This window comes from Mycteria americana, chromosome 15 (genome assembly GCF_035582795.1).
Source record: "Mycteria americana isolate JAX WOST 10 ecotype Jacksonville Zoo and Gardens chromosome 15, USCA_MyAme_1.0, whole genome shotgun sequence".
Lineage (NCBI taxonomy): Eukaryota > Metazoa > Chordata > Aves > Ciconiiformes > Ciconiidae > Mycteria > Mycteria americana.
This window is the reverse complement of record NC_134379.1, coordinates 10,048,056-10,070,291: the sequence shown is the minus strand read 5'-3', so window position 1 is coordinate 10,070,291 and position 22,236 is coordinate 10,048,056. Positions and strand designations below refer to the sequence as shown.

General features: G+C 55.1%; 1 protein-coding gene across 5 annotated transcripts in view; it reads right to left on the bottom strand.

The window, feature by feature from the left end:
- Nucleotides 1-22,236, bottom strand: part of GTF2IRD1 (GTF2I repeat domain containing 1) — a 68,371-nt gene that overhangs the window by 21,144 nt on the left and 24,991 nt on the right. For all 5 annotated transcript variants that reach the window (XM_075518299.1, XM_075518303.1, XM_075518298.1 and 2 more), the window contains 10 exons: nucleotides 19,273-19,419; nucleotides 15,303-15,486; nucleotides 13,958-14,268; nucleotides 13,417-13,506; nucleotides 12,392-12,475; nucleotides 11,227-11,410; nucleotides 9,871-9,896; nucleotides 7,190-7,310; nucleotides 2,719-2,756; nucleotides 1,536-1,616 (listed from right to left, as the gene is read on the bottom strand). In XM_075518299.1, coding sequence (XP_075374414.1) covers nucleotides 1,536-1,616; nucleotides 2,719-2,756; nucleotides 7,190-7,310; nucleotides 9,871-9,896; nucleotides 11,227-11,410; nucleotides 12,392-12,475; nucleotides 13,417-13,506; nucleotides 13,958-14,268; nucleotides 15,303-15,486; nucleotides 19,273-19,419 — 1,266 coding nt within the window. The remainder of the gene's footprint in view (nucleotides 1-1,535; nucleotides 1,617-2,718; nucleotides 2,757-7,189; nucleotides 7,311-9,870; nucleotides 9,897-11,226; nucleotides 11,411-12,391; nucleotides 12,476-13,416; nucleotides 13,507-13,957; nucleotides 14,269-15,302; nucleotides 15,487-19,272; nucleotides 19,420-22,236) is intronic.

Genomic DNA, 22,236 nt, shown 5'->3' with positions numbered 1-22,236 from the left:
CCTCTGAGCCCGAGGGAAAAGAGCAAAAGTTGCTTCCTAACCTCTGCAGGAGGTGAAGAGCAAAAATAGTTCAAAATTATTTACTTGGCTTAATTCCATCTAGACACTCAATTTTGGCTTAAAAAGTTAATGCTGCTTGACTTAGCTACTCCACTGTGGGAAAACCATTCCACTAATGCTGCCTTCCTCCACAAAATCACACCTCCTTGGGTTTCCCTTACGTAAGCCGTATGCCCTCTTCATTTAAACCCGTCTCCCCTAATGCTGGGCTCTCCAACGCCCCCAAAGAGCTATCCAAATTTAGCTTTAAATAAACCTTCAGCTCGTTTAAATACTTCAATCGGGTCACTTCTTAATCATCACCTTGCAGAATAAATAATCCAAATTTCATCAATTTCTCCCTGTAGGTGAACACCTCTTTTCTATTAATCCTCCTCTCTGCCCTCAGCTGTACTCCCTCTGATTGAACTCGATCTTCAAATAAGGTAAGAAAAGGTGGATTCTGGACTTGAAGTGTGATCTACCCGGCACCGGAGAAGTGCTAACACCTCCTCCTGCTCCTCGCTCCTCACACGCACTGCCAGCTCGCCACGTATTAGCTTTCTTCTCTTCCATTAGCTGCCAAGTTGGAAATTAAAATGTTTGATCTACCACTATACCTTGTTCCTTCTGCTTCCCCTATATTAACTGTGCGTTAAGTCCTTTCTACGATAATCCCGGAGTGACTCCCCAGATATCGCTGTATCGAGGGGACTGCCGGGTGCAACAGAGATCACACCGGTGCGGTGGGGCCGGGCATCACTGCTGTCCCCAGCATCACTCGCCCTTGGGTATGCTGGGAGTCCTGTTGCTGCCCTCATTCTGGTGAGATTATTAATTAATGTTTGTAAAGCACACTGAAAATGCAAAGTGCTAACTATCCACTCATTAAACCCAGAGGATCATCCTACCATTCGCTGTGCTGTCCAGGTCAGGTAACTGGAAGATGACTCTCCCAGCTGCCCCTCCAGCACCCAACTGCTCGTCTCCATCACCACCCATCGCCACCAACCTCTCTGGGCAGAAACGGGGGGAAATGCATCAGTGCCGCTGATTCCAACACGTTTTCAGCACGTGCTTAATATTAAACCTGTTCTTACGAACTCTTCATAACCAGGCTGTTTTTCTAAATCAAGACCCTCATCAAAAGCATCCCGCGCTCGATACCTGGGATCCTCCAAGGCCACGCATGCAGAAAAGCAGCAAAACAGGCTCGCTTTCTCCAGGGGAAAGGCAACATAGAAAAGCGATGAAGGAGAGAGAGAAACAAGAGCAAGCCCTAAACCACCCTGCACTATCCCCCAGAGACCCACTGATTCCCCATATGACCCTTAAAATGACCTTCAGGGAAGAAAGACCAGCGTACAGGCACAGGGGACCTTCCGTGCTGGGAGATACCCCACGAACACCTCTTCTCAAAGCAACACGCCGAGATGCCACGCAGCAGCCCTGCCTGTGCAGAGGCTGCTGCACACAGCCGGTACCCCAGCGCCTACCTGGCACGGTGATCTGGATGATGTCCAGCTCGTCCGGCTCGATTTTGATCTGCCTGATCCCACCCAGCTCTCCTGAGGTACCTACCGGGGAAAGGCAACGAAAGGCAATCGCCAACAGGAACCAGCAATGCTGTGTTTGCCCACCAACGCGGGCAGGGAAACCACAGCCGGCTGCGACTTCAGTGCCAGCTGAGCATCCCGCAGCAACGAGGCTTTGGCTAAGGGGCCCAGCAGCATCAAGCCCATGGCATGGAGCTACCCAAAGGATGTCCGCGGGCATGGTCTCTGCAAACAGCTCGGCTGGCAGGAGACCCCGGTGTCCTTGAACTGGCTGCTGGCCCTCATTACGTGCTCGTTTCCTGGCTTTCTTCACTTAAAACAAACTGGGTCGCCAACTGGTCGGGGGGGATGCAGGAGGAGCCATCTCCAATGGGCGCTCCTGGCATTTTTAATGCTCCCAAACTCATGTTTGGGGACAAGCCCCTCTGCAGACCCGTGCTGTGGGAGGGCTGACCGCAGCTGCGTCACCCCAGGGCACGCCCAGCTGAACCCTGGCAAAATTCAGTGTGGTCTGAAGCCCCGCCGGGCGGGGAGCCTGCGCCAGCCTGGCCGTCCCGCAGAGGCTGCCCCAGGAGGATGCTGCGTGTGGTGCTCAGCCCGGCTGCCTCTCATCTCCAGACAGATTTCCTCACTTAGGGTGGCACTGATTCACCGCAAGGGACTGAGTCACAGCTTGGGCAGGCAGGACAGCGGGGCTCAGCGGGGCTTCACCTACTTGGTGGCGATTCAATGGGTCAAGCACCTAGACTTGGGGAAAAGCGTTTCCTTCCCATTTGCGGTGCTCAGAGTACCGACACCGCCGATTTCTTGGTGACCCAATTGTGGCGGCTTTTAGGGAGAAAGGAGCTCTGAGATTGAAGACTTCCCTCAGCATCGCATTTAAGCATGTGCTTAAGTCTTGTTATTTCAATTTATGCACTTTTAGGACCCAGCTGGAAGGTCACAGGGTGAGACCCTTCATCTCTGCATCTATCAAACGGGGATAAAATCCTGAGAGAACTGCCCCGCGGGGCAACCAGCTAACGGGTGCCACATGTCCAAATTACTTTGCAGGCAGCTTTCTCTAATGCTCCCCCCCCCCACAGTATCACTATTTTGCAAGAGAAAACGAATTATTCCTCACCTGGTTCACAGCTTTCAGAAACACTACACTTCTCGGACCTGGAAGGGAAAGGCAGACAAGAGAGGTGGTCGTGGAGCAACCAAAGGGAAAGCTTAAAACCTTGCAGTGTGCGTAGGACTGATCCTGGCAGGAGGGAGAAACACCGCAGCCCCCTGCGATGCCAGGCGAGGGCTGCGGAGGCGTCCCCGGGGACGCTGCACCCACGGTCCCAGCAGCGGCACAACATCCGTGGCTGCAAGGGAAAGCCACGGTCTGCGGGATTCTCTGCAACCAAGCCCTGCTCCCAAACGCTCCCCCAGTATCAGCCCTGCCGCTAGACAACGATGGATGTAACCGCAGCAGAGAGGTCCTGAAAGCAAGAGGGGTTTTAAGCCCGAAACCTGGACAACTCCATCCCTTTGCGGCAGAGAGCAGTGCATAAAGCATCATTACAATGTGGTTACTCATGGAGGTAATGCAAATAGGGAGAAAGGAAAAAGTCAATTGATTTGGTAAATATTTATTCTGCCCAAAGCTTTTCTCCCCTGAAAACTGGGCGCTATCCCAAACTTGCGTCTACAGTTAACTTCACACGCTCAGGAATTTACACAAGGTGTTCAGCATCCAAATGAGATTACTTTGCATTCTCAGGATGCGTTTGCTTTCTGACTCTCTCCTTCTTAAACAAGAACAACCACAGCGCTTTGGCAGTTAATGATCTAAGGAGCAGCACTGGAAAATGCACTCTTCCACAACGCTGGTCCTTCAGGAGGAAGGAAAACCCTTCTGAGCCAGCGCCACATCCCTGTTGGCTCGGGGGGGATGCTCAAAAGCACTTCTCGCTCGCCTAAATCCACTCAGCAGTGTCAGCAGAACAAACTACGGGCAATGCGAAGGAAGCCAGGAGTGCTCTTGAAATGTTCTTCCTAAATGTGGTATGGCTAAAAGGATCGCTGGTCTAGAAAGTACTGTATATATTACCTAGGGGCCTTGGGAAGGGTTTTCAACTCTCCCACTTCAGGTCAAAGTCAACCTTTCCCAAGGGAAATCGGGGAGGGGGGCTTCCCTGGGGAGTGCGTTACCCCCCACGGTACCTGGCCCTTCTCCCTGGAGCATCTGGCACTGCCCTTTCCCTGGAACTGGGCTCTGACCCAGGTGGACCACTGCTATGGAAATGCTCTGCTCCTGCCAGGGGACAGAGGTCCCTCACTTGCCAGAAGAACAAAGTGGGATTTGAATATCCACCTATTTTGTCCTGCAGATAGGTGTTATCAATGCATTGGGAGATTTGGGGAGACTTGAGTTTACCCCCGTGGCAGGTAAAGCAAGCTGTGCACCGCCACCGCAGTTCATGATTCCCTTTGTAACCAGAGGTGCGCATGAACCTCGGGGTTCATAGCCCGACTCAATATGCACACACACAGCGTAAATGAGGAACAAGGCATATACATACACACAAAATAAATTTGAAAGGGACCCCAGGACGATCTTCAGGTTGTGCCAGATTCACACCAGGGGAAGGTGGTCGGCCCGGCCCAGCCCAGCCCAGCGTGGTCCACATCACAGCACCACCATGGGAAGGGCGATCCAAATCCAGTTGGGTAAAAACCACCCCAAAAAAAACTATTTTTCCCCGGTAGGGTCTTCTAAAGCAGTTTTACCACACCGTGCAACCCCTGCCTGGCCCACAGCTGGAGCACAGCAGGTGAGACGGGGAGGGCGCAGCATCAGTGAGGGCCGTATGGGGACCACGAGCCTCTGGCTGCCCTCGGAGCTCTGCAGCGGCAAACCTCAGCTCCCACCCTGCTGGCACGCTCCCACAGACACGCAGGGGATGGTTTTCTATCTATTGCTTTGCAGAAACCAGCTCGGCATCCCTAATATCCCATCCTTCCACCTCCTTGTTTCCAGTCACACCAAGTAACTGCACAGGGGGATCTTCTGCGGCAAAAATTAAAAGTGTCCTAATTGTAAATGTTAACAAATGAACGGGAAAATGAGAAGCCTCAGGCCAGGTTTCAGCCCCGCAGCGTGCCTAGAGGCCAGTGGTATTTGAAGTATCACTGTTTCCCCTGGCATCCAGCATGCAACGGATGCTCTGCCGCTCCCCAAGTCTAAACGCCTCCAGACACAGAGCGATTCAGCAAGGTGCGGAGAGCAATCGAGAGCTGGCTGAGAAATGGTTTTGTGGCTAAGTCCTAGCTGGGGATCCTGGAGATTCAAGTTTAATTCCCTGTAACACCAGTGAAGCACCTCAGGCCTACACCCAGCCGTGTTCCCACCGCAGACATCTCCAGCCAAGGCTCTCAACCGGAGTCCCTTCAGCATCGGGAGGAGAAACAGGCACTCGTGGGGTGTGATTCCTCCAGCCCGTTTTAAATGGTTGGAAAGGGCTGACTCACCCGGCACACTGAGCTCGCTGCTGATGAAAGGTGCTGGAGTGACTCAGCCAGCCCCGCTCCGGCATGGATGCCCGAAAGCAGCCACTGCCAGCCTCCCTCCAGCAGAGCGGGCGAGCAGCCGTGCTGCCACGGCCCTGCTTTACCAGCACAGCATTTGGGGCTGCTGTCCTTTGGGGGTGACACCTGCACGCTGAGCACCGACCATTTCAACCCACGTACCGTATCAATGCACAGAGCAAACCAACATCACCTACAGAGACCTGGTCCGAGCCAACCCAACCACCCGCTCATCTTAACCCCCATCCCATGCCCGTGGTTGCCTGCCCTGCATCAGAGCTCCAGCGTGGCACGGCTTGTATGGCACTCGCAGCCAACGGTACCAGGAAGCGGGGCCAGCCTCTGCAAAGTGTGGGAAATGTCCCCGTGGCATAGCATGGGGCACGAGTGACACTCATGGGTGCTCCCGCCACCCCATACCTAGCAGAGGAGAGGACAAGAAAAATTTGGCTTGTTCCATTTAGCAAAACGAAGCCTGGGAGGGGACACAGTGGTGTCCCGCAGCAGTGGGGCAGCAAGGTGCAAGAGCCATCCCAACCCCATGGGGTAAAACCACCCCCAAAGCCTCCTTTGAAGCTGGAGATACCCAGAGCGCTGGGTGACAAATGCCAGCCCTGCGGACTGGGAAGCTTGAGAGGTCTCTGCCCTCCAAAGCTGCGAGATTTCAGTGCTTGGAGCACCGCTGGGCTCGCTCGCTGCCTGCTCTACCGGTGCCGACGTGGCAGGTTCCCCTGCCCAGGGCGAGCACAGCTTTAGAGGCACGAGGCAGCCGCATCCAAGGGGACGAACCTGAAACAGCACTGGGGAGAACCAGAAGGAGACTCCAACCTGTCACAGGTTCATGTCAACGAAGAGCCAAGGAGGGAGGGGAACCCAGCACATGCCATGGAGGAGATGGGGACAAGTTACCCCATCTCCCCATCCCGGCTTGCAGAAGTTACTGACCCCATAGCATGGCCCACAGCCCCGGCTGGTGGAGGTGCAGCACTGGGCGGCGAGATTTTGAGCTGGAGAGGCTGAGGAGCGCTCGCTCCTACACCCCTGCTCCTGAGCCTCCCCGCAGCCGGCGGCCTCCAGCACGGGTGTGCGGACAGACATCCCAGCAAAGCTCATTTTGCTGCTTGCAAACCCATCCGTGACCGAGCCGGCCGTGCAGGGGCACGGCTGGGAGAAAGCTCCTTTCCCTGTGGCACAGCCTTGCCTGCAAGCATCAGTTATACTGCTATGAACCGCTGCCCCACTTCTCTTATTTAAAGTGATTTTAAAGGTAGTTGTTGGGGCTAAATATTACCTTGCTTCTGACCAGCTGAAGCAAAAATGCAGGAAATTGGGGCTACACAGAGAAAAATACCTTCTGGATCTCCCAGCACGGGCTGGAAAGCAATGCTATACGCTCCATAGGCACTGCCAGCACATTACAGACCTGTCTAACTCGTGGCATGGTTGTGCCAGAAACAGGTACTCTCATAAAAAGCCTCCTGCCCTGCTGAACTCTATAACCCCACCTTTATTAAACATCCATTAATCCGCTATTAGTCTCCCTGAGCTTTACAAACAAGTAATGCTTAATTAGCAGGATGTGGTGTTACGGTGCCGGCTGAGGGTGAATCCTTAGGCCATGCTTTAACACCAGAGATCGCTCCTGCAGATAATCCCAGCCTGCCCAGGCACGGCCCTGATTTCATCAGTTTTGTACAAAATCAACGATTCCAAACTTTGCTATTTTGGTTGCAAAAGGATGGGGGTGCTCGGTCTCCTCCTGTGCCGGCTAGCTGCACCATCGCAGTGGGTTTCTAGGGAGGCAGGAAAGCAACGCCCTTACAGCCACTCGCCTTCCCACCACGGTACCTACAACATCTCCCCAGTGCTGCAGCTTACTGAATTGCACCCGTCGCACCCTCCTGTGCCCATCCTTCCCAGCCGGCGCGCGAGCCGGCAGCACAGCGATAACCTGCTGTGCACTTTAACGCCCCCAGAAGAACTCTCCGAGGGATGTCACTGGGCGGTGGCCAGGGGACGGGAGTGCCGCTTACCTGCTGTTGGCCTGAGAGGTCCCCGCCAGGTCCAGCACGGCCCCGCGGTGCGGCTCGGGGGAGATCTCCCCGGGGGGGCTGGAGGGTTCCAGCTTGGTTGGATCTTTGGTAAATTTGCTTCCTGGTGCCGGGTGCACAGGGCAGGTTTGGAAGGAAAAGCAAAACCAGAATTAGCAACCAGAGAGGCCAACGATGATGCGGCTTTTCCACCTCCATTTCTTCCCCCGCTAGTCCCAGGGCTGAGGTCAGGGTGGGGGGACAGGTTCTCAAGAGTCACCTGCTTGCAAAGAGAAGGGTGCAGATTTAATCGGGTTCACATGTTAAAATAATAGCAAGACACTTGCTTAAACCTCTGCATAACTAAGTGTGCGCTGGGAAGCCCTGCCAGGGATGGAGCATCTCCGGAAAGGGCTGGCTGCCGGGACAGGGTGCGGAGAGGTGGGGACCAAGCTCAGGAAATCCAGGTATGGCCAGGGCCATGGACCAGTGCTGCAGGAGCAAGCCCCAAAGCAAGACGACCCCTGTCCCAAGGAAGGGGACGTGTTGCGCTGGACAGGAGCTTGGCAAAGCCCAGAGCAGTGGTGCCACGGGGAGCCCCGTCCTGCACTCCGAGCCCTGCATGCAACGGGAGAAATCTCTGCTGCAGCGACGCAGAGGGGGACAAAAGCATTGTGTCACCATGAAAAACCTCCTCTCTCCCTTCCCTGTTCCTCAGCAACCTGAAAGGAGCTGAAACGAAGCCTCAGCAATGACCTTGGAGATGAAAAGAGTGATCTGAAGGCAGGGTAGGAAATGAAAATCGGGCAGGGAAGGCGAGCGAAGAGCTGAAGGATTAGTGCTGGGGGAAGGAGGGAATGAAATTAAGCCGCAAGGCTGCATAAACCACGTAGGTGTCTTGCTAAATAGCTGCTGCCACAGGCCCTTTGCTGGTCTCAAAGTGCCATCGTGACATCCCCACCCTTCCAAAACACATCCCGTCCGTGGGAACATGAAGCCTTTTTTCTTTCAGCTCCAGCCTGCAAGGAAGGGCAGGGCTCTGGCAATGGGACCAGCAGCAGTACAGAGCCTTAAAGACACTATTTATCTACCGACAGTCCAAAAGGCTCCTTTTAATTTGTGCTTTCTATGGACCAAATCTTGTTCTTGCAGCAGCGAAGCCTGCCTGAAGCTGCTACCCAGGGGAGTAGCAAAAATAGGTTTCCTAGCAGTGGTGGGTATTTTAATTAAAGGGTGAGCAAAACTGTACGGGGAAGCTTTGGGATACTTTGCAGTTGGCAATTTAAAATACAGCTCCGCTCGGAAAATAGTGTCTTTGCAAAAATGGCACCTCCTGACTCAGCAGATGCTTTTTTTTTTTTGCACAGTCAGATGTGCTGACACGAATCACAAAAAGCCAGGTTTAAATGTGTTTTGCTTCTGGTAGCCCTGCAGGGACCAGACAGGGGAGGGGGGAACTGCCATCCGGCCCCGTCCTGCTGGGTTTGCTTCCTCATCTCCTAATTTCCACTTGCACCACCCTGCCGTGTAACCCCGGAGCTCGTAGGACAGTGCTTTCCGTCAGCAGCTCTTAAGCTGACGTACAGACATACGCGATGCCTCCCCCCGGATACTGCGCAACCACGATGGATTTGCAAGGAAAATCCAAGCAGCCCAAGACACAGTTCAGTGGTCCATCCCCTGGGGGTAGGTTAGAGCTTAAAAAATCCTTTTCTTGAGAAAAAAAAGTCATTAATGGGGCTGGAGACAAAGAAACCCCCCCATGGAGGTGGGACCCCCTCCAGGCTCTGCTGGAGGTCCCTTTTGGGTGGCTCCGGCGCCATCGTCCCCAGGAAGCACCCTTGGGGCCGGGGCTGTCACGGGGCCACAGGGGTTAATTTGGCCGGCGGAGATGTCAGAGAAGGTGGTTTCGAGAAAGCTGCCAGCGTGCATGCGGGGTTGGCAGCTTGGGGAAAAAAACAACCACCCCAAAACATGTCTTTACTTGCGAGCCCAGCCCAAGCGATCTGGGAGCGGGGCTGGGCGGTGATAAATTGGGGTGCAGTGCCATATTTCAGGCGGGCATCAGGGCAGTGGGATGGGAGCAGCTGCTGGAGCGAGGGTCGGGTCGGACTGCACCACTACCTGTCTCCTTTTATTTGCCAAGAAGCCCTTAGCCTAGCTTCCCCAGCTCAAACCAAAAGGAGTAAAGACACGAGGCAAAGAAAGCCGAAGAAACCCCCTCTCAGGGTTTTGTCACTGAAAAAAGGGAGTTTTGTTGCTTTTCTTTTAAAAACAGTCAGCGGCTGGATGATGCTAGCACTTCCCAGCCAAAACCAGAATAATTTACCAGTGAGGAACCCAGCAGTGATTTTTCTTCCTCCTGAAAGCACAGAAACATGCCGCGTGCTGCCTGTAGCTGCAGCTCAGCCCGGCGCAGGAAGCCAGCCCAGCCTCGTGCACTGGGGATTTCTTGCTTAAACCTTCAAAACACTATTTAAGGGGCGCACAGTTCTTGCGCCGATCCCAGGCGAAGGCAACCTCAGCACACCCGGGCGCAGGGCACACACAAAGCTTCTCCTCACGGAGCGTAATTGCAAGTGTCCTGCACTTCTCCTGCTTACAGGTGACATTATTTCAACTCTGCCTCTCTGGATAATCTTTCAACTTTGTGAGCAATAAATCAAAGGACGTGGAGAACGTACCTGTAAAAATTCTCTCATCAAACATCCTAGGAGGAAAGGGAAAAAAAAGGGATTAGACATAGGTGCTTTTAATGACTGAATTTTAGGTTTTATTAATGAACAGCATTAAACCAAGTCAAAATAGTAATTTTATTCATTCCCTAAAAAAAGGGAACGAATATTTCAGCTTAAAAAAAAAAAAAAAGCCTTTTAGCCTGTTGTGCAACCAAGCAATCTTACAGCATATGCTTTTTCACTAAAGCACATTTAAATCTGCTTATAAGTCATTCTCTTCATTTAATTAACTTATTAAATGAGGCTGCTACAGGCTGGCTTTACCAAAAGAGATGATGGGACCAAAGTAGCTGTTGCTGGACCTTCGCTCCACGACGTAGACCACCGACCAGATGCCACCAGCACAGAGCTGCAGTATTTACACTCTGCCGCTCTGGCACGCGTACCCTTGGGGATGTCACCTTTCTCCCAAACATTGTATTTGGAGCCACCCACGCCTCCTGTGCAAAGGTACTCATGGGAGCAAAGCGTGGTCAGGGGCACGTCCCGGGGCCTGATCCAGCCCAGCCCAGCCTGAGCGGTGCGGGACAAAGCGGCTCCTCCACCAGCTGACATCTGGAGAGCTAATTCCTTTTAGCTGTTGTTGATGTTGGTGATTTTAGCCCCCTTGGGAGCCTTAGCTGGGCGTTTTCTGTGCCGTAATTTCACCCCTCTAGCAGGGAACAACCCAAGTGCTGCACAGGCAGGGACCGAATAAATAAATATATTATAAAGCAGATTTTCCTGACGGAGAAGCAAAGAGGGGTTGCACGGTGCAGAGATAACTGGGAAAGCGTCCACTCCTCCTACTCCAGTGCAAATGCAGACATCAACACACAACGCCCTGCCCAGAGGCGATACATCCTCATCATCCATGTATATACAGGACATCCATAAGTGATCACCACAAAACAAGGTGGAGGGAAAGCCCCGTGCAGCGTGAATATGGATGTTCCTCCTCCCACCTGGAGGCACTGCTCCCATACACCAAATGCCACTGGAGAGAGTCGCGATCGGAGGGTCCCATTACCACCCGAAATGCTTAGGGTGGCACCGGCAATGCCTGAACGGACTTACAAGAGGGTGACGGGCCTCAGGGGTGACTGTGGTATGGCCAGCCCTGCCACATCCTCGCAAAAAGGGAGAGAGATATGGAAAATGGAGGGCGGGGGGGAGGGAAAGAGCTGTTTAGCTTTTTTCCATAAAAAAGGGTAAAATGAGTTTTGGCTGTCAAACCAAGCCTCTAAGCATGGAGGGAACAGAGCTTAAATCCCCAAGCCCCCTCAAGGCCATGCAGTCCCCCCTGCCCGCCTCGCCATGCACCTTTTGATGACGAAATGGATGTTGTGCCTCTCCTCCAGTATCCGCTTGAGTTTGGGGACGCCGTAGGTGCAAGGTCTTTTGAAGGGTATTTTGTCTGGGATGCCGATGATCTCCACCGCCTCGGGGTCGCAGGCAATTTTCCGGTACGGCACGGGGACCATGTGGTCTAACCCCAAGGCTTCGGCTGAAAGGTGAACGCGTGGTTTTCACTTAAACACATGCTTTTCCTTTTACAGATGATAAAATGAAGGTGTAAAGGCTTGAACTCGAGCAGAGCAAGTGCCTCCTGCCCTCTTCTCCTTTGCTTGTCCCAGAAGGTGAGCCCCGGGAGCAGCTCGCCCATGGGAGATGGGACAACGGGGAGACAACGCAGTAGCAAACACAGCTAACGGTGTCCTCCAAAACCCCCAAATGCGCCCGGCGTTGCTCAAACCAGGGGCGAGCTGGCCCATGTGCCGTCCCCAACCTGCCTTCAACCACAGCAGGTCACTGAGCTATATAACTCATGAGTCGCATTGCACATACACAGTTTATAAGTTACAGAGCTCATTTATAGCCCATCTATAACTCACGAGTGACATAGCACATATCTATAGCCCATCTATAACTCATGAATTACACAGCCTGATGAGGATGGATGGTACAGACGACAACCTCCAGCCCGTCAGCCCATTCCTGAGCAATTTCCTGAGCTTACACTGCCCAAACGCCCAGGAACTAACCCAAAAGCACTGCCCATGGCAAGGGAAGCACCAAGGACGCCCATAAGCCCTGCAGGTGGAAAAAAGCAGCTGCAATGAGGACAACCTTCTTTTTTCCCCTGCCACGTTAATTTAAAACGGCTGCATGCCACCGCTCCCCCTCACCCGCAAGCGCCGGCAGTGCCCGGGCACTCTGACCCGGCGTGCCACGCTTCAAAGCGGGGCTGTTTTACAGCCCAGTTATAAATTCCTCGGGGGGGGGGGGGGGTCCAAATGGAAATATTGACATAACCTTCAGCAGACACCCAGACACTGGGAGCTGCTGGGCTAAATGTGTTAGGAAGAGAAGGGAGCTCTAGCATATGGCTTCTGCTGCTGTGTTAGGGAACAAAAATGATTGCTATATAATGATATGCAAACCACAAGCGCTGCAGATGCATAATGGGATATTAACTCCTACTCACCATATCTGCTGTTAAACAGAATTTGCACGCACTCCCTAAGGGTGTTGATATCTTCAGTTTCTTTTATAAAACTGTCCCACTTATCTATCAAAACAAAATATAAGAAATAAGGAACTTCCATATGGTTCGTACACAGCAGATGCACTTTTCTTGTGTGAAGCGCTGGAAAGCAGGAACAAGAGTTTGCTGCTTTAAAAATAATGATTTAAAAATCCCTCTTCCTGAGCGGATTCTGCCAGGCTGGCAGATCAGGTCTGGGCTTCCCTAGCCCCAGCCCCAGCCCCGAGCAACCTCCTCTGCAGCCGTGCCTGTGGAAAGCAGATTCCTAAGAAATGACCCCATAAAACTTCTCAACCCTGAAATGAAAGACCCTCCGGGACAGAGCAAACTCAACCCGAAACGAACCTTTGAAAGGCATGGCTGTTCCACAGAGGAGCTTTTTCACCTCCTTCCCTTCCCAACTTTCCCACCCATGTTTTTTTTTGTTTTTAACGCAGGCAGGCGAGGGTTTTGATGTAAACACGTCAGCATTTTTAGGTTGCGTTTCCTTTGGGTGGGGTGGAGGTGGGGCAATGGCAAAGTCTCCTCCCCATTGCTGATCCCCCCGGGCACCGCTGCAGAATCGCACTGGGGTTAGTGGGTTTCGGTTATTTTGAAAGAACGCCAAGCTTTCGGCGGGTATTTGCTGTTTGCAGCTCGGGCAAACAGCTTCACCCAAAGCCGTGCCTCGGTTCCCCATGCACGAAGCGGGGATGGGATTTCCCAGCCGGCTGGCAGCTCTTGAGGACCGAGTGTCGTGGAGATGGCAGGGACGGACCCAAGCAGGGATGAAGGTCTCGGCTGCAATGCTGAGACGTTGCAGCAAGTAAAGGGAAAAAATGCCCCGCTGCAGCATCTCCAGCACTGCCGGGTCCCCGCAGAGCACGAGGATGGCTGGGAGACCGCTGGGGAGAGACGGGGCCGGGGGAAACCTTTCCCTAAGAGGTGGCTGCCGGCCGCCTCCAATGCTGGAGCGGGACACGGACCTGTCTTGTCGTGGACGATGGAGAAGAGGATGCGCTTGGATGAGTGCACGTTCTGGATGAGGGGACCTCCGGAGACCGACGATTTCTGTCCTGGACAAAAGGGGAGACAAGGAGAAAGGGCTGATGAGAGCCTGACTGATGCTCCGGGCACCCGAACAAGCCCCCGGGTGCCGTCCCCCGCTGGTGATGCCGACCCGACCCCGCCGGCTCTCCTCCGTGCACCCTGGCCTGTGACAACCCGGCGGGGTCCCGGCCAGACCGCGTCCCACCGTCCCCTCCGGCTGCCCCTCCAGCCTCACGGTGCAGCACCCGGCATCTCAAGGCAAAAATGGAGGCGCGCCCCGTCAGCACCTTGGAGGCACCCGGGGAAGGGCCAGGGCAGCACGGCACGGCAGGGGTGTCTGCTTATCTCCGTACAGGCCAAGCTTTGCACCGATTTTCATCCGAGGACCGCCAAAACACCCGGGCCTGTCCCCTGTCAGCGCCGGGGGGGTGGGCTTCGCACCAGGCCCTCGTCTGAGAGCAAACTCCAGGCTATTACCACAGCAGTCGCTGTACTCCTGTGAGGAAGGCACCTTCAGCTCTCCCGCGGGCCTGGGCAGCAGCGCCTCGCCGGCCGCGTTCGGCCCGGGCAGGCCGGAGGACACCTCTTGCTTTAGGTCGACGGCAATCTGGGCCGGCAGCGAGACGCCGTATAAGAAGTTGGTGACGGCGACGGCGGAGGGGGCGTCCTGGCCGGCGGGTTTGGCCACGGGGCCGTTGGCACCGGAGTCCCGGCTGCCCTTGGAGGCGAGGGAGGTACAAGTCAACTCGACGCTGGGGTTTGGCTCTCGGCTGGGCTCCTCCGCTGGCCTGAGGGGAAGGAAGGGAGAAGAGGAGGAAAAAACCAGGTTCCTTTGGGTCCGTGGCACTGCTGAGCCAGGACAAGCAAGGATGCGGAGGGGAAGGAGAGCTGTGCCCGGGAGGGTGGGACACGCTGCACTGCTGGCTGCCGGGCTCTTCACCTCAGAAATTACAGCCATCACCCAACCTCTTCTAGCTTCTTCAGGCACCTGCACCGTTTTTGTCTTCTTTAAGTGGAGCAGGTTGGTCTTAAGCCCTTATATTAGCTAGGGCAAAGCCACCTGGCTCCACGGCCCAGCGTGTTTAAGGAGTAAAACAATTTGTGTGACCATAACCACTCGACTCCATTGCCTGTCCCAGCCCCCACGGCGCGCTCAAGGGGGGCCTGTCAGCCCAAGGATGAGCTTCAGACCAAGGAAGCCCACGTGCTTCACGAGACAGGCGGCCGCGAGCTCACAGACAGCTCGAATTCTGCGTGTCCTACTTTTAGCTGTCTCAGCCTGATTTTCCAGAAGTGCCGAGCCTTCAGAGGAGGTATTTGGTAGCGCTCAGCATTTCTCTGAATGGATCCGAGGTGCCGCCAGCCAGGCGAACGCAGAGAAAACGCACCCAAAACCGCCGAGCTCCTTGTGAAAACGTGGCCAAAATGGGGAGTTCACCCTGCCACGGTCCCCTGCCTCCCTCCTCGTCTGGCATTACAAACCCCATTTCAGCCTGGGAAGAAGCTTGCAGCATTTACACTGGAAACCCCTCTAGAGACAGAAAAGCACTTAGCTTACCGCAGCGGAAATTTTGGTGGAGACACGTAAAGCGATGCGGTTAATGCGCACGTTTACACGCGCTTAATATAGGAATGAGTCCGAAACGGTCTCAAGCCACCTGACACTGGTGAACCTCCGTGCAAGGCTGGGTTTGGCATGGCTGGACCCAGGTTTCTGGGAGGGACCCTCCTGCCTGCTCCCCATAAAATCTCTGCCATCCACCAGCGTTATAAGAGCCGCCATCCCAAGGCCTCCCACCCCTTCGGGGATCTCCAAAGTTACCTTTTTAGCCTGAAGCGGATGCTGTGGCTGTGCTCCAAGATGGCCATCAGGGACTTCACGTCGTACTCCATGGGTTTCTTAAAGCTGATCCCCTCAGGCAAGCCGGCCACCGCCAGCGAGCCCGGCTCTTTCAGGAACCTCTCGTACGGCAAAGGGACCACGCTGCTCTTCCCCATGGCTTCACCTAGGGATGGGGCAGAGTTACACACCGACGGACACCCTGCGCCCCCGACCGCGGCCGAGCCAGGCTGGAGGGATAAATGCAAGAGCAAGAGATCCCGACAGAAACGTTATGAGAAGAAAACCTCTTCTTAACTCTGCACTTAGCACGCGAGGCCCTCCAAGCCCTTTCTAAAAGCGCTAATTAATAAAAAGCTCACAAAAGCCAATAAGCAGATGTCTCATCTTTCGGGTTGCACAGTAAAATCCTCGGCTGGGGTCACTTGGCACAAGCCCACCCACCGGGAGCGCCCGGACGCGTGCCAGCGAGGGATGTGGCCGCCGGCAAGCTGGGAGGGAGCCGAGAGCTGACAAAGGAGGCTGAAGGGCTCGCGCTGATTTTTATCTCATGTTTACTGAGATATTATGGGAACCTTATTTTCAGTTGGTTTTCTTATTTTACCTCCTGGAAGAATGGAAATTACTTTGATTGCTGATGCTGTCAGGCAGCCTCGATGCACTTTGAGAGACAAGAAAAACAACCCCAGCAGTCTCCCTCCATCCCACCATTCGCAGGCAGCATGAACATCGATAGGTTTGACTGCATGATCGCCTCCAGCAGCCCAGAAATCTCACCCGCTCCCCTTGACGATGGGCACACAGTCCCCCTGCGTCCCCACCGTGCGGGGCTGGCTCCGTTGTACCTCTGACACCAAAATCTCCCCAAGGAGTCGGGAGCAAACTGTTTTCCCTTCCCCGGCAGCAGAAGACGACCAGCGAGCATCGCAGCTATACACAGATTTTCTAAACCAGCTAAAGAGCCCACGTGCCCAAACCGGGGATGCTTACGGTGCTCTCCAGGCAAGACACCGTTGGAAAATCAGCCCCTTCTGAAGGGTTTCAAGGAATGACCAAACCCTTGAGCTGCTCTCTGCGGAAAAATTGCTTTGGAAACCAGCCCAAGTCACTGCGACCAATAAACCTGGTGCTGAAAGCACGAAGCAGAAGAAACAGCCGTGCAGGAATGCGACCTGTCTGGCAAAGCAGTGTCCAGATGCAGAACATCTGGCCACATGGCAAGGTGTCTGCGCCTTCGTCTCCAGGCTGAGGGGCAGGCAGAGGAGATTATGGGACCTTGAAATAGCTGTGGGATTTTATATTGTTGCTGTTCTTTAAAATCTTTTCTTTTTTCTCTCTTCTTCAAAAAAAACCCAAAAACCCAAAACACAAACCACCAAAAGATCTTACAGAAACCCTGGAAATCTTGTGGCACTGTCAGCAAGTCCTTATTAAAAGTGATTTCTTCAACATGTTCTTTGAAGCAACGCGTGACAACTAACGACGTGCGACTTGCACGAACCATCAAGGTTCCTTATAGGCGGGGCGGATAATGTTTTAATTAAGCCAATAACAGAAGTTTCAAAACGAACCTTTGAACCACAACGCTGCGAGTACATTTTCTGCAAGCCCTGAGGGTACTTATGGTTTCCCTGCCCCGAGGCACCGGCTCTAGCAGCTCTCCACCTCCCTCCATCACCTCCCTTCGTGATGGGGCGAAGCTCCCGATGCCCACGGCGGCTCTTTATCAACCCGACACTCAACAACTCCCCGAACATATTTTTATGGGGAATGCGTTACTGTCAAAGTGACCTTCACCAAGCCTCGCGCTGCTGTGCAGAGACTCACGGTTTAGCTAAAGAGAGACAATAATCATCATTAATGCCTGGTTAATAGAAGCCGGCGGTAATCAGTCATCCTGTTGGTGCAGAGATTACCCAGCTCTGGAGGGAATACGCGATCTTTTTGACTGAGCATTTTCTAAGATTTTTGCGTTTCCAATCCCTGTTGATGGGAGGCGACTGAAAGGATAAAAAAACCAAACGAGAACCATAAGAAAGATAACTGTTAATTTCTGTCAGTCCTCTCAGTGTTGGAAGAAGAATCACCCTGGGCACCTACTATCTCCTGCGGTTTTTCTCCCCACCCAGCCGGGAGAGGCTCTTCCCGATGGGCTCGCTGGGAGGGGAGCATCTGCCCGCTGGGTTTCCCCATCCAGCGGCTCAGGGATGGAAGCAGCTCATCCTGCTGAATCAGCAGCAACGGCAGAATTGCACCCAATGCCAGAATTACGCCCAATGCCACAACTACACCCAACACCAGGCAAAACCACCGACCCAGGGATGCCCAACCTCCTCCTGCCACTACCACTGGCCATGGCGATGCCGGCCACCCTGGCCTGGGGACCTGGCCACTTGTCCACGCACACAAGGTAAAGAGCGTCACCAAACTCATCCCAACGGACGGGCCGTGTGGTCTGTACGCCCCCATGCATATGCACCCTGGTCAAGCGGTTTTATGCAATTACATGTTTATGGTATGTCATATATGAATAATTCCTGTATTCATAAAGCCTGGCGCTCTGCCGGCAGCAGGACAACGAGACCTGCAGCTCCGAGTGGGGATCCAACCAGCGCCAAAACGCCCTCCCCACCCCGTTCCCCCGGCTCTTCTGCATTGCCCCTTCCTTCCCGCTTGGGCCCAGCCTTTTGGAGGTAGCAAGAGGATTTGATTACCCCCATTAACGGGAATATTGCCTCCAAGTCCTTTAAGTGGTTTCAGAAAACCTCAGCGACTGTCCGTCCCCGGGGGAAGGGATGCCAGCTCCCCTTTCTGTCTGTGAAGCCCACGGCAGGCGCTGGCAAGGCGAGCGCCGAACAACAGCCAGCAGCAGCAAATTCCGCACAGAAGCCCAGGGCGGTTGGTGGGAGCACCCGTTATCCCCCTCCCATCGTGTGGCAGTGCCCATTCCCAAACCCAGCACACAAACAGGGACAACGCCTGCGCTCGGGGCTCAGGGAGACCCGCACGGCCCCGGCAGGGCTCGGTAGCTCACCCCAAATCCCAAATGGTGATGGGGAGCTGCACCCAGGAAAGTGAAACACCCGGTTCTGCAGCTGGTCCGGCCACACGGCCCGAACTCCCCCAAAGCGTCACGCTGGGCTAATGCAACCCGCTGAGCAGCACGGGGAATTACGGGGGCTCACCACCCCGTTTTCCCAACCCAATCTTGCTTTTCCTACCCGGGCCAGCACAGCTCCGTAGGCGCTGCTGGGGGCCGAGCCGGGAGCACGGCCACCACCTCCAGCCGCTCCGTGGGGCTCCAGTGGGGACCTCCCAAGCAAGAAGCAGGCGCTGCCGCCGCTTGAGCCTCCGCAGATTGGGCCCGGGGGGAGCTCTGCAACCCACTGGGTTACATATCAACAGCCATATGGTCATCTAGATTTTAATTGCAGAAGCTTTATTGCCGGGGATGATGCATGTGCTGGAACGGCACCAGCTCGTCTCTCGGAGCCGGGGCTGTGGGGCCGCCTGCTAGAAAAATCATCTTTTTTCCTTTTAAATAGACTTGCCAGGGAAAGTAGTGAGAGAGTCTCTGCAGAGCCCCGACACAGCGCTTGTGAAAGAGGTGCTGTAGACGCGGCGTCAGGGATAAAGGTGCGCTTGAAAATCACACTCAGGGCATGGCAGAGGCTTCCCCTGGCCGGGGGAACAGGGGATGCTCCCCCCAGCACGGGGATTTTTTTTTCCCAGTTTGGGGCACTGGAAAGTGAAGGAGCAGTGGCCAGATCCCATCTCAACGCAACGCTAACCCTAGGCAGGAGCACGTCCCGCCACGCTGCCCTGCCAGGCGCCTGCTCCCTCACCGGGGAGCCGGGCTGGGGCCGAAAGCCGCACCCAGCGGCAGCGCCAGGCAGCTCAGCGAGCCCTGGGGGCAATCCAAATCCCCAAATGGAAGCGTGAAGGTTCTTACTATAAAGCACATCAAACACTTCCTCTACCATCTTCCTGAGGAGGTACACGTCTGATCCCTGGTCCGGGGAGACCCTGAGCACGCTTCGCCCACACTCCTTTGCCTTCTTCTGCACCTCCGCGTCCTGCTCCTTCCTCTGCTGGACTCCTGTGGGGGGGAAAGGAGAAAACGGAGGATGCTGTGGTGAGAAGAGGGTTCACGGGCGATGCCACGTGCGCTTTTGAGTGGCTGTGAAGCGATCGAACCCACTGGCCGGGTTACGCCAACTTCAGCCAGGACTGAATGCATCCCTGCCCGCCAAACCACACGCAAGACGGGGGTCCCACGGGCGCCGGGCCCCTCGCTGCCCCCACGGCGTCAGCAAAGTCCTCTGGCCAGGCAGGTGGGTGCCCCGGGTCTCCCACCCACCCCAGCCCCCCGGCTCGGATGGGGCCATGGCCCCCGGCAGCCCCCGCCACGCAGGGGGAAGGTGCCGGCACGGGCAGCGGTGCCAGCAGTGCTGCCGGGAGCGGGGTCGGACACCCTGTGCGTGCCCCCCCCTTCCCTGGCTTTACCCACTCTGCTGCACTGAAACTGTTGTGATTAATTGGGCAGCGCATTTCTTTTCTCTGGTTTCAATCTGCTTAGCCTTCAATCTCTCAGGAAAAGAAAATCCGCCTTTCTCGGAGGCTTTTTTACCCTTCAGTGTCACGTAGCTCAGTAATACCAGCTATTTCCTGCTAATTTCCCCCATTAAACCTCAAATAAAGCATATCTTCGGCAACGACTTCCTTGCATCTCTAAACGCACAGAAAATTAAACACTACAAGTGCATTATTGCTGTTCTATCCAAAGCTATTCGCAAGGGATTTTCGGTGGCGAAGGACTAATTCCTTCATCATCCTCGACAGGCTCCTGCTGGCAATCGGCCCTGGATGCGAACTGGGTGCTCAAGGAGGAGCTCGTGGATCCCTCCCGTGGAAACAGCCCGTGGCCGGGACATCACTGGGATGGGGGCGAGAGCCACCCGAGGCACCCGCCCAACCAGCCACAGGAAAGGGGACAGCCACCCAACACCGCGCAACCCCCGGCAAGCTCCGCATCCCTCCCACGGCACGGGGAAACGGGCCCTGGAAAACTTTTTTGGGGTGTTTTACCAAGATGGTGAAATGCATCCTCACCCACACCTACGTAGGAGGGTCCTACGACTGACCCTCCCTCCCGGCTGGGCGCAAACTCTCCTCCGTTGACATTAATCCTGATCACTGTCAAGTTCCCCCGTGCGCCAGGAAAGGCTGAGCCAGAGGTTCAGATAAAGGAGCGCGTTCAAGCGAGGTCTGCGCACCCAGAGAGATAAGAGGCTTCTTACATCTCCCAGCGATGTCTGCTTTAGATTATTTCAGATCCTTTCTAAGGGGGCAGCTAGACCATAAATCAGAGGCGCTTCCAGGGATGCTTTCCACTGCGTGCCAGTTGTAAGAGCTTTATGGATCGGAGTTGAGCCTGGGCCATTTATAATTCAAGACAGAGTTATCACGTTTCACCCTGTCTCCAGCATCAGCCGCTTCACCCGAACCCCATCGTCAAGATTTTGTGCTCTCAACCAGACGTGACCATTTCATTTTGACAAAGGTGTAAATGAAACCAAAGGAGGGGGGAATGGGGATCTCATGCCGGGTGCCTTGCCCCAGCACAGTGGTAGGTCACCAGCCAGGATATATGTATAGGTATTTCTAAAAGTGAGATTTGCAGAAGGTCATCAAATATTGTGAGCCCTAGGGAGACACGGTTGGCATTTAGTATGCAAGATGGAGCTCCCTCCCGTTGGCCACCCCACTGCCGTTCACCGCTCGGGTACCTCCCTGCCTCTGGTGGGTGGTGGGAAGGGGAGGCAGAGCCTCCCGACCTGCAGAACACAACACGCCAAAGCGGAGGACAATTAAGAGCGGCTCTCCTGGGTGCGCGTGGCGGAGGCGGCAGGCAGCTGCCCGCGGCGGGCAGGACGGAGGGGCAGAGCGGAGCCTCGGCAAGGAGCCGGTCCTGCAAAGCCGTGCCGGCTCACCCCGCACACGCGCGGCAAATAACCCGAGCAGACAGCGACCCTGGCAGCTTTACAGCGCTCATGTTTTCACCAGAGCGAACCCTTCCTGAGCAACCTCTCCAACGGATTAAGCACCAATATGGTTTCCGTCAACACCACGTGTGTGCACACACAGCCAGGTCATTTCTCTCCACTGACATCCCCCGCCATGGGCAGCGTGTGCGAGCGGATCCGGGTCTGGGGTCCCCCAAAGCCAGATCCTGTCCTGGTTCCTGCACGGACCGGGGAAAGCAGCGGTTGGCGTGCCGGGGATGATGCCAGCCAAGAAATGCAGATCCCTGGGCGCAGCACGGCTCCCACTTTCCTCTCAGCTCCCAGGCTGGTTTTGGAGAGCTGGCAGAGGCACGGAGCCGGCGCAGGGGGCGGGGTGCCGGCCTCACCACGCGTAGGGCTGCCGCCAGTCACGCACGTCCCTGCGACACCTGGTGATCCCAATCTGAGACCGGGGGAACCACGGCTCTTGCTCAAGTCATCCTTTCACCACTGTTAGCCCCTCAAAAAAATAAGCAGCTCCACCACCAAGAGTCCCAGCTCCCAAATCCATCCCTGTCTTTCCAAAACCAGGAAAAAAGCCTTGGCCCAAGAAAGCCTCTTTGCTCCTGGGGGATCACTAGGACAAACTATTTCTGCTAAGTCCTCGAGAGCCACTCCAGCACACCGGCAGCGCTGCCGCAGGCCGACAGCGCCGGGTGAGCAGCGCAGCCGTCCAGCCCCCGCCACCCCAGGGATGCTTTCGGAGAGGAGAGCCCAGGCGCGCAGTGCCCTCCCTGGGAGCGGAGAGCCTCCAGCCACGGTTCCCGCCCGCTTTCTCCACCACTTTAAGCACCGCTCAGCCCCACGGACAGACAGCACCGCAGTGCCCCCCGAACCGCAACCCCTCCGTG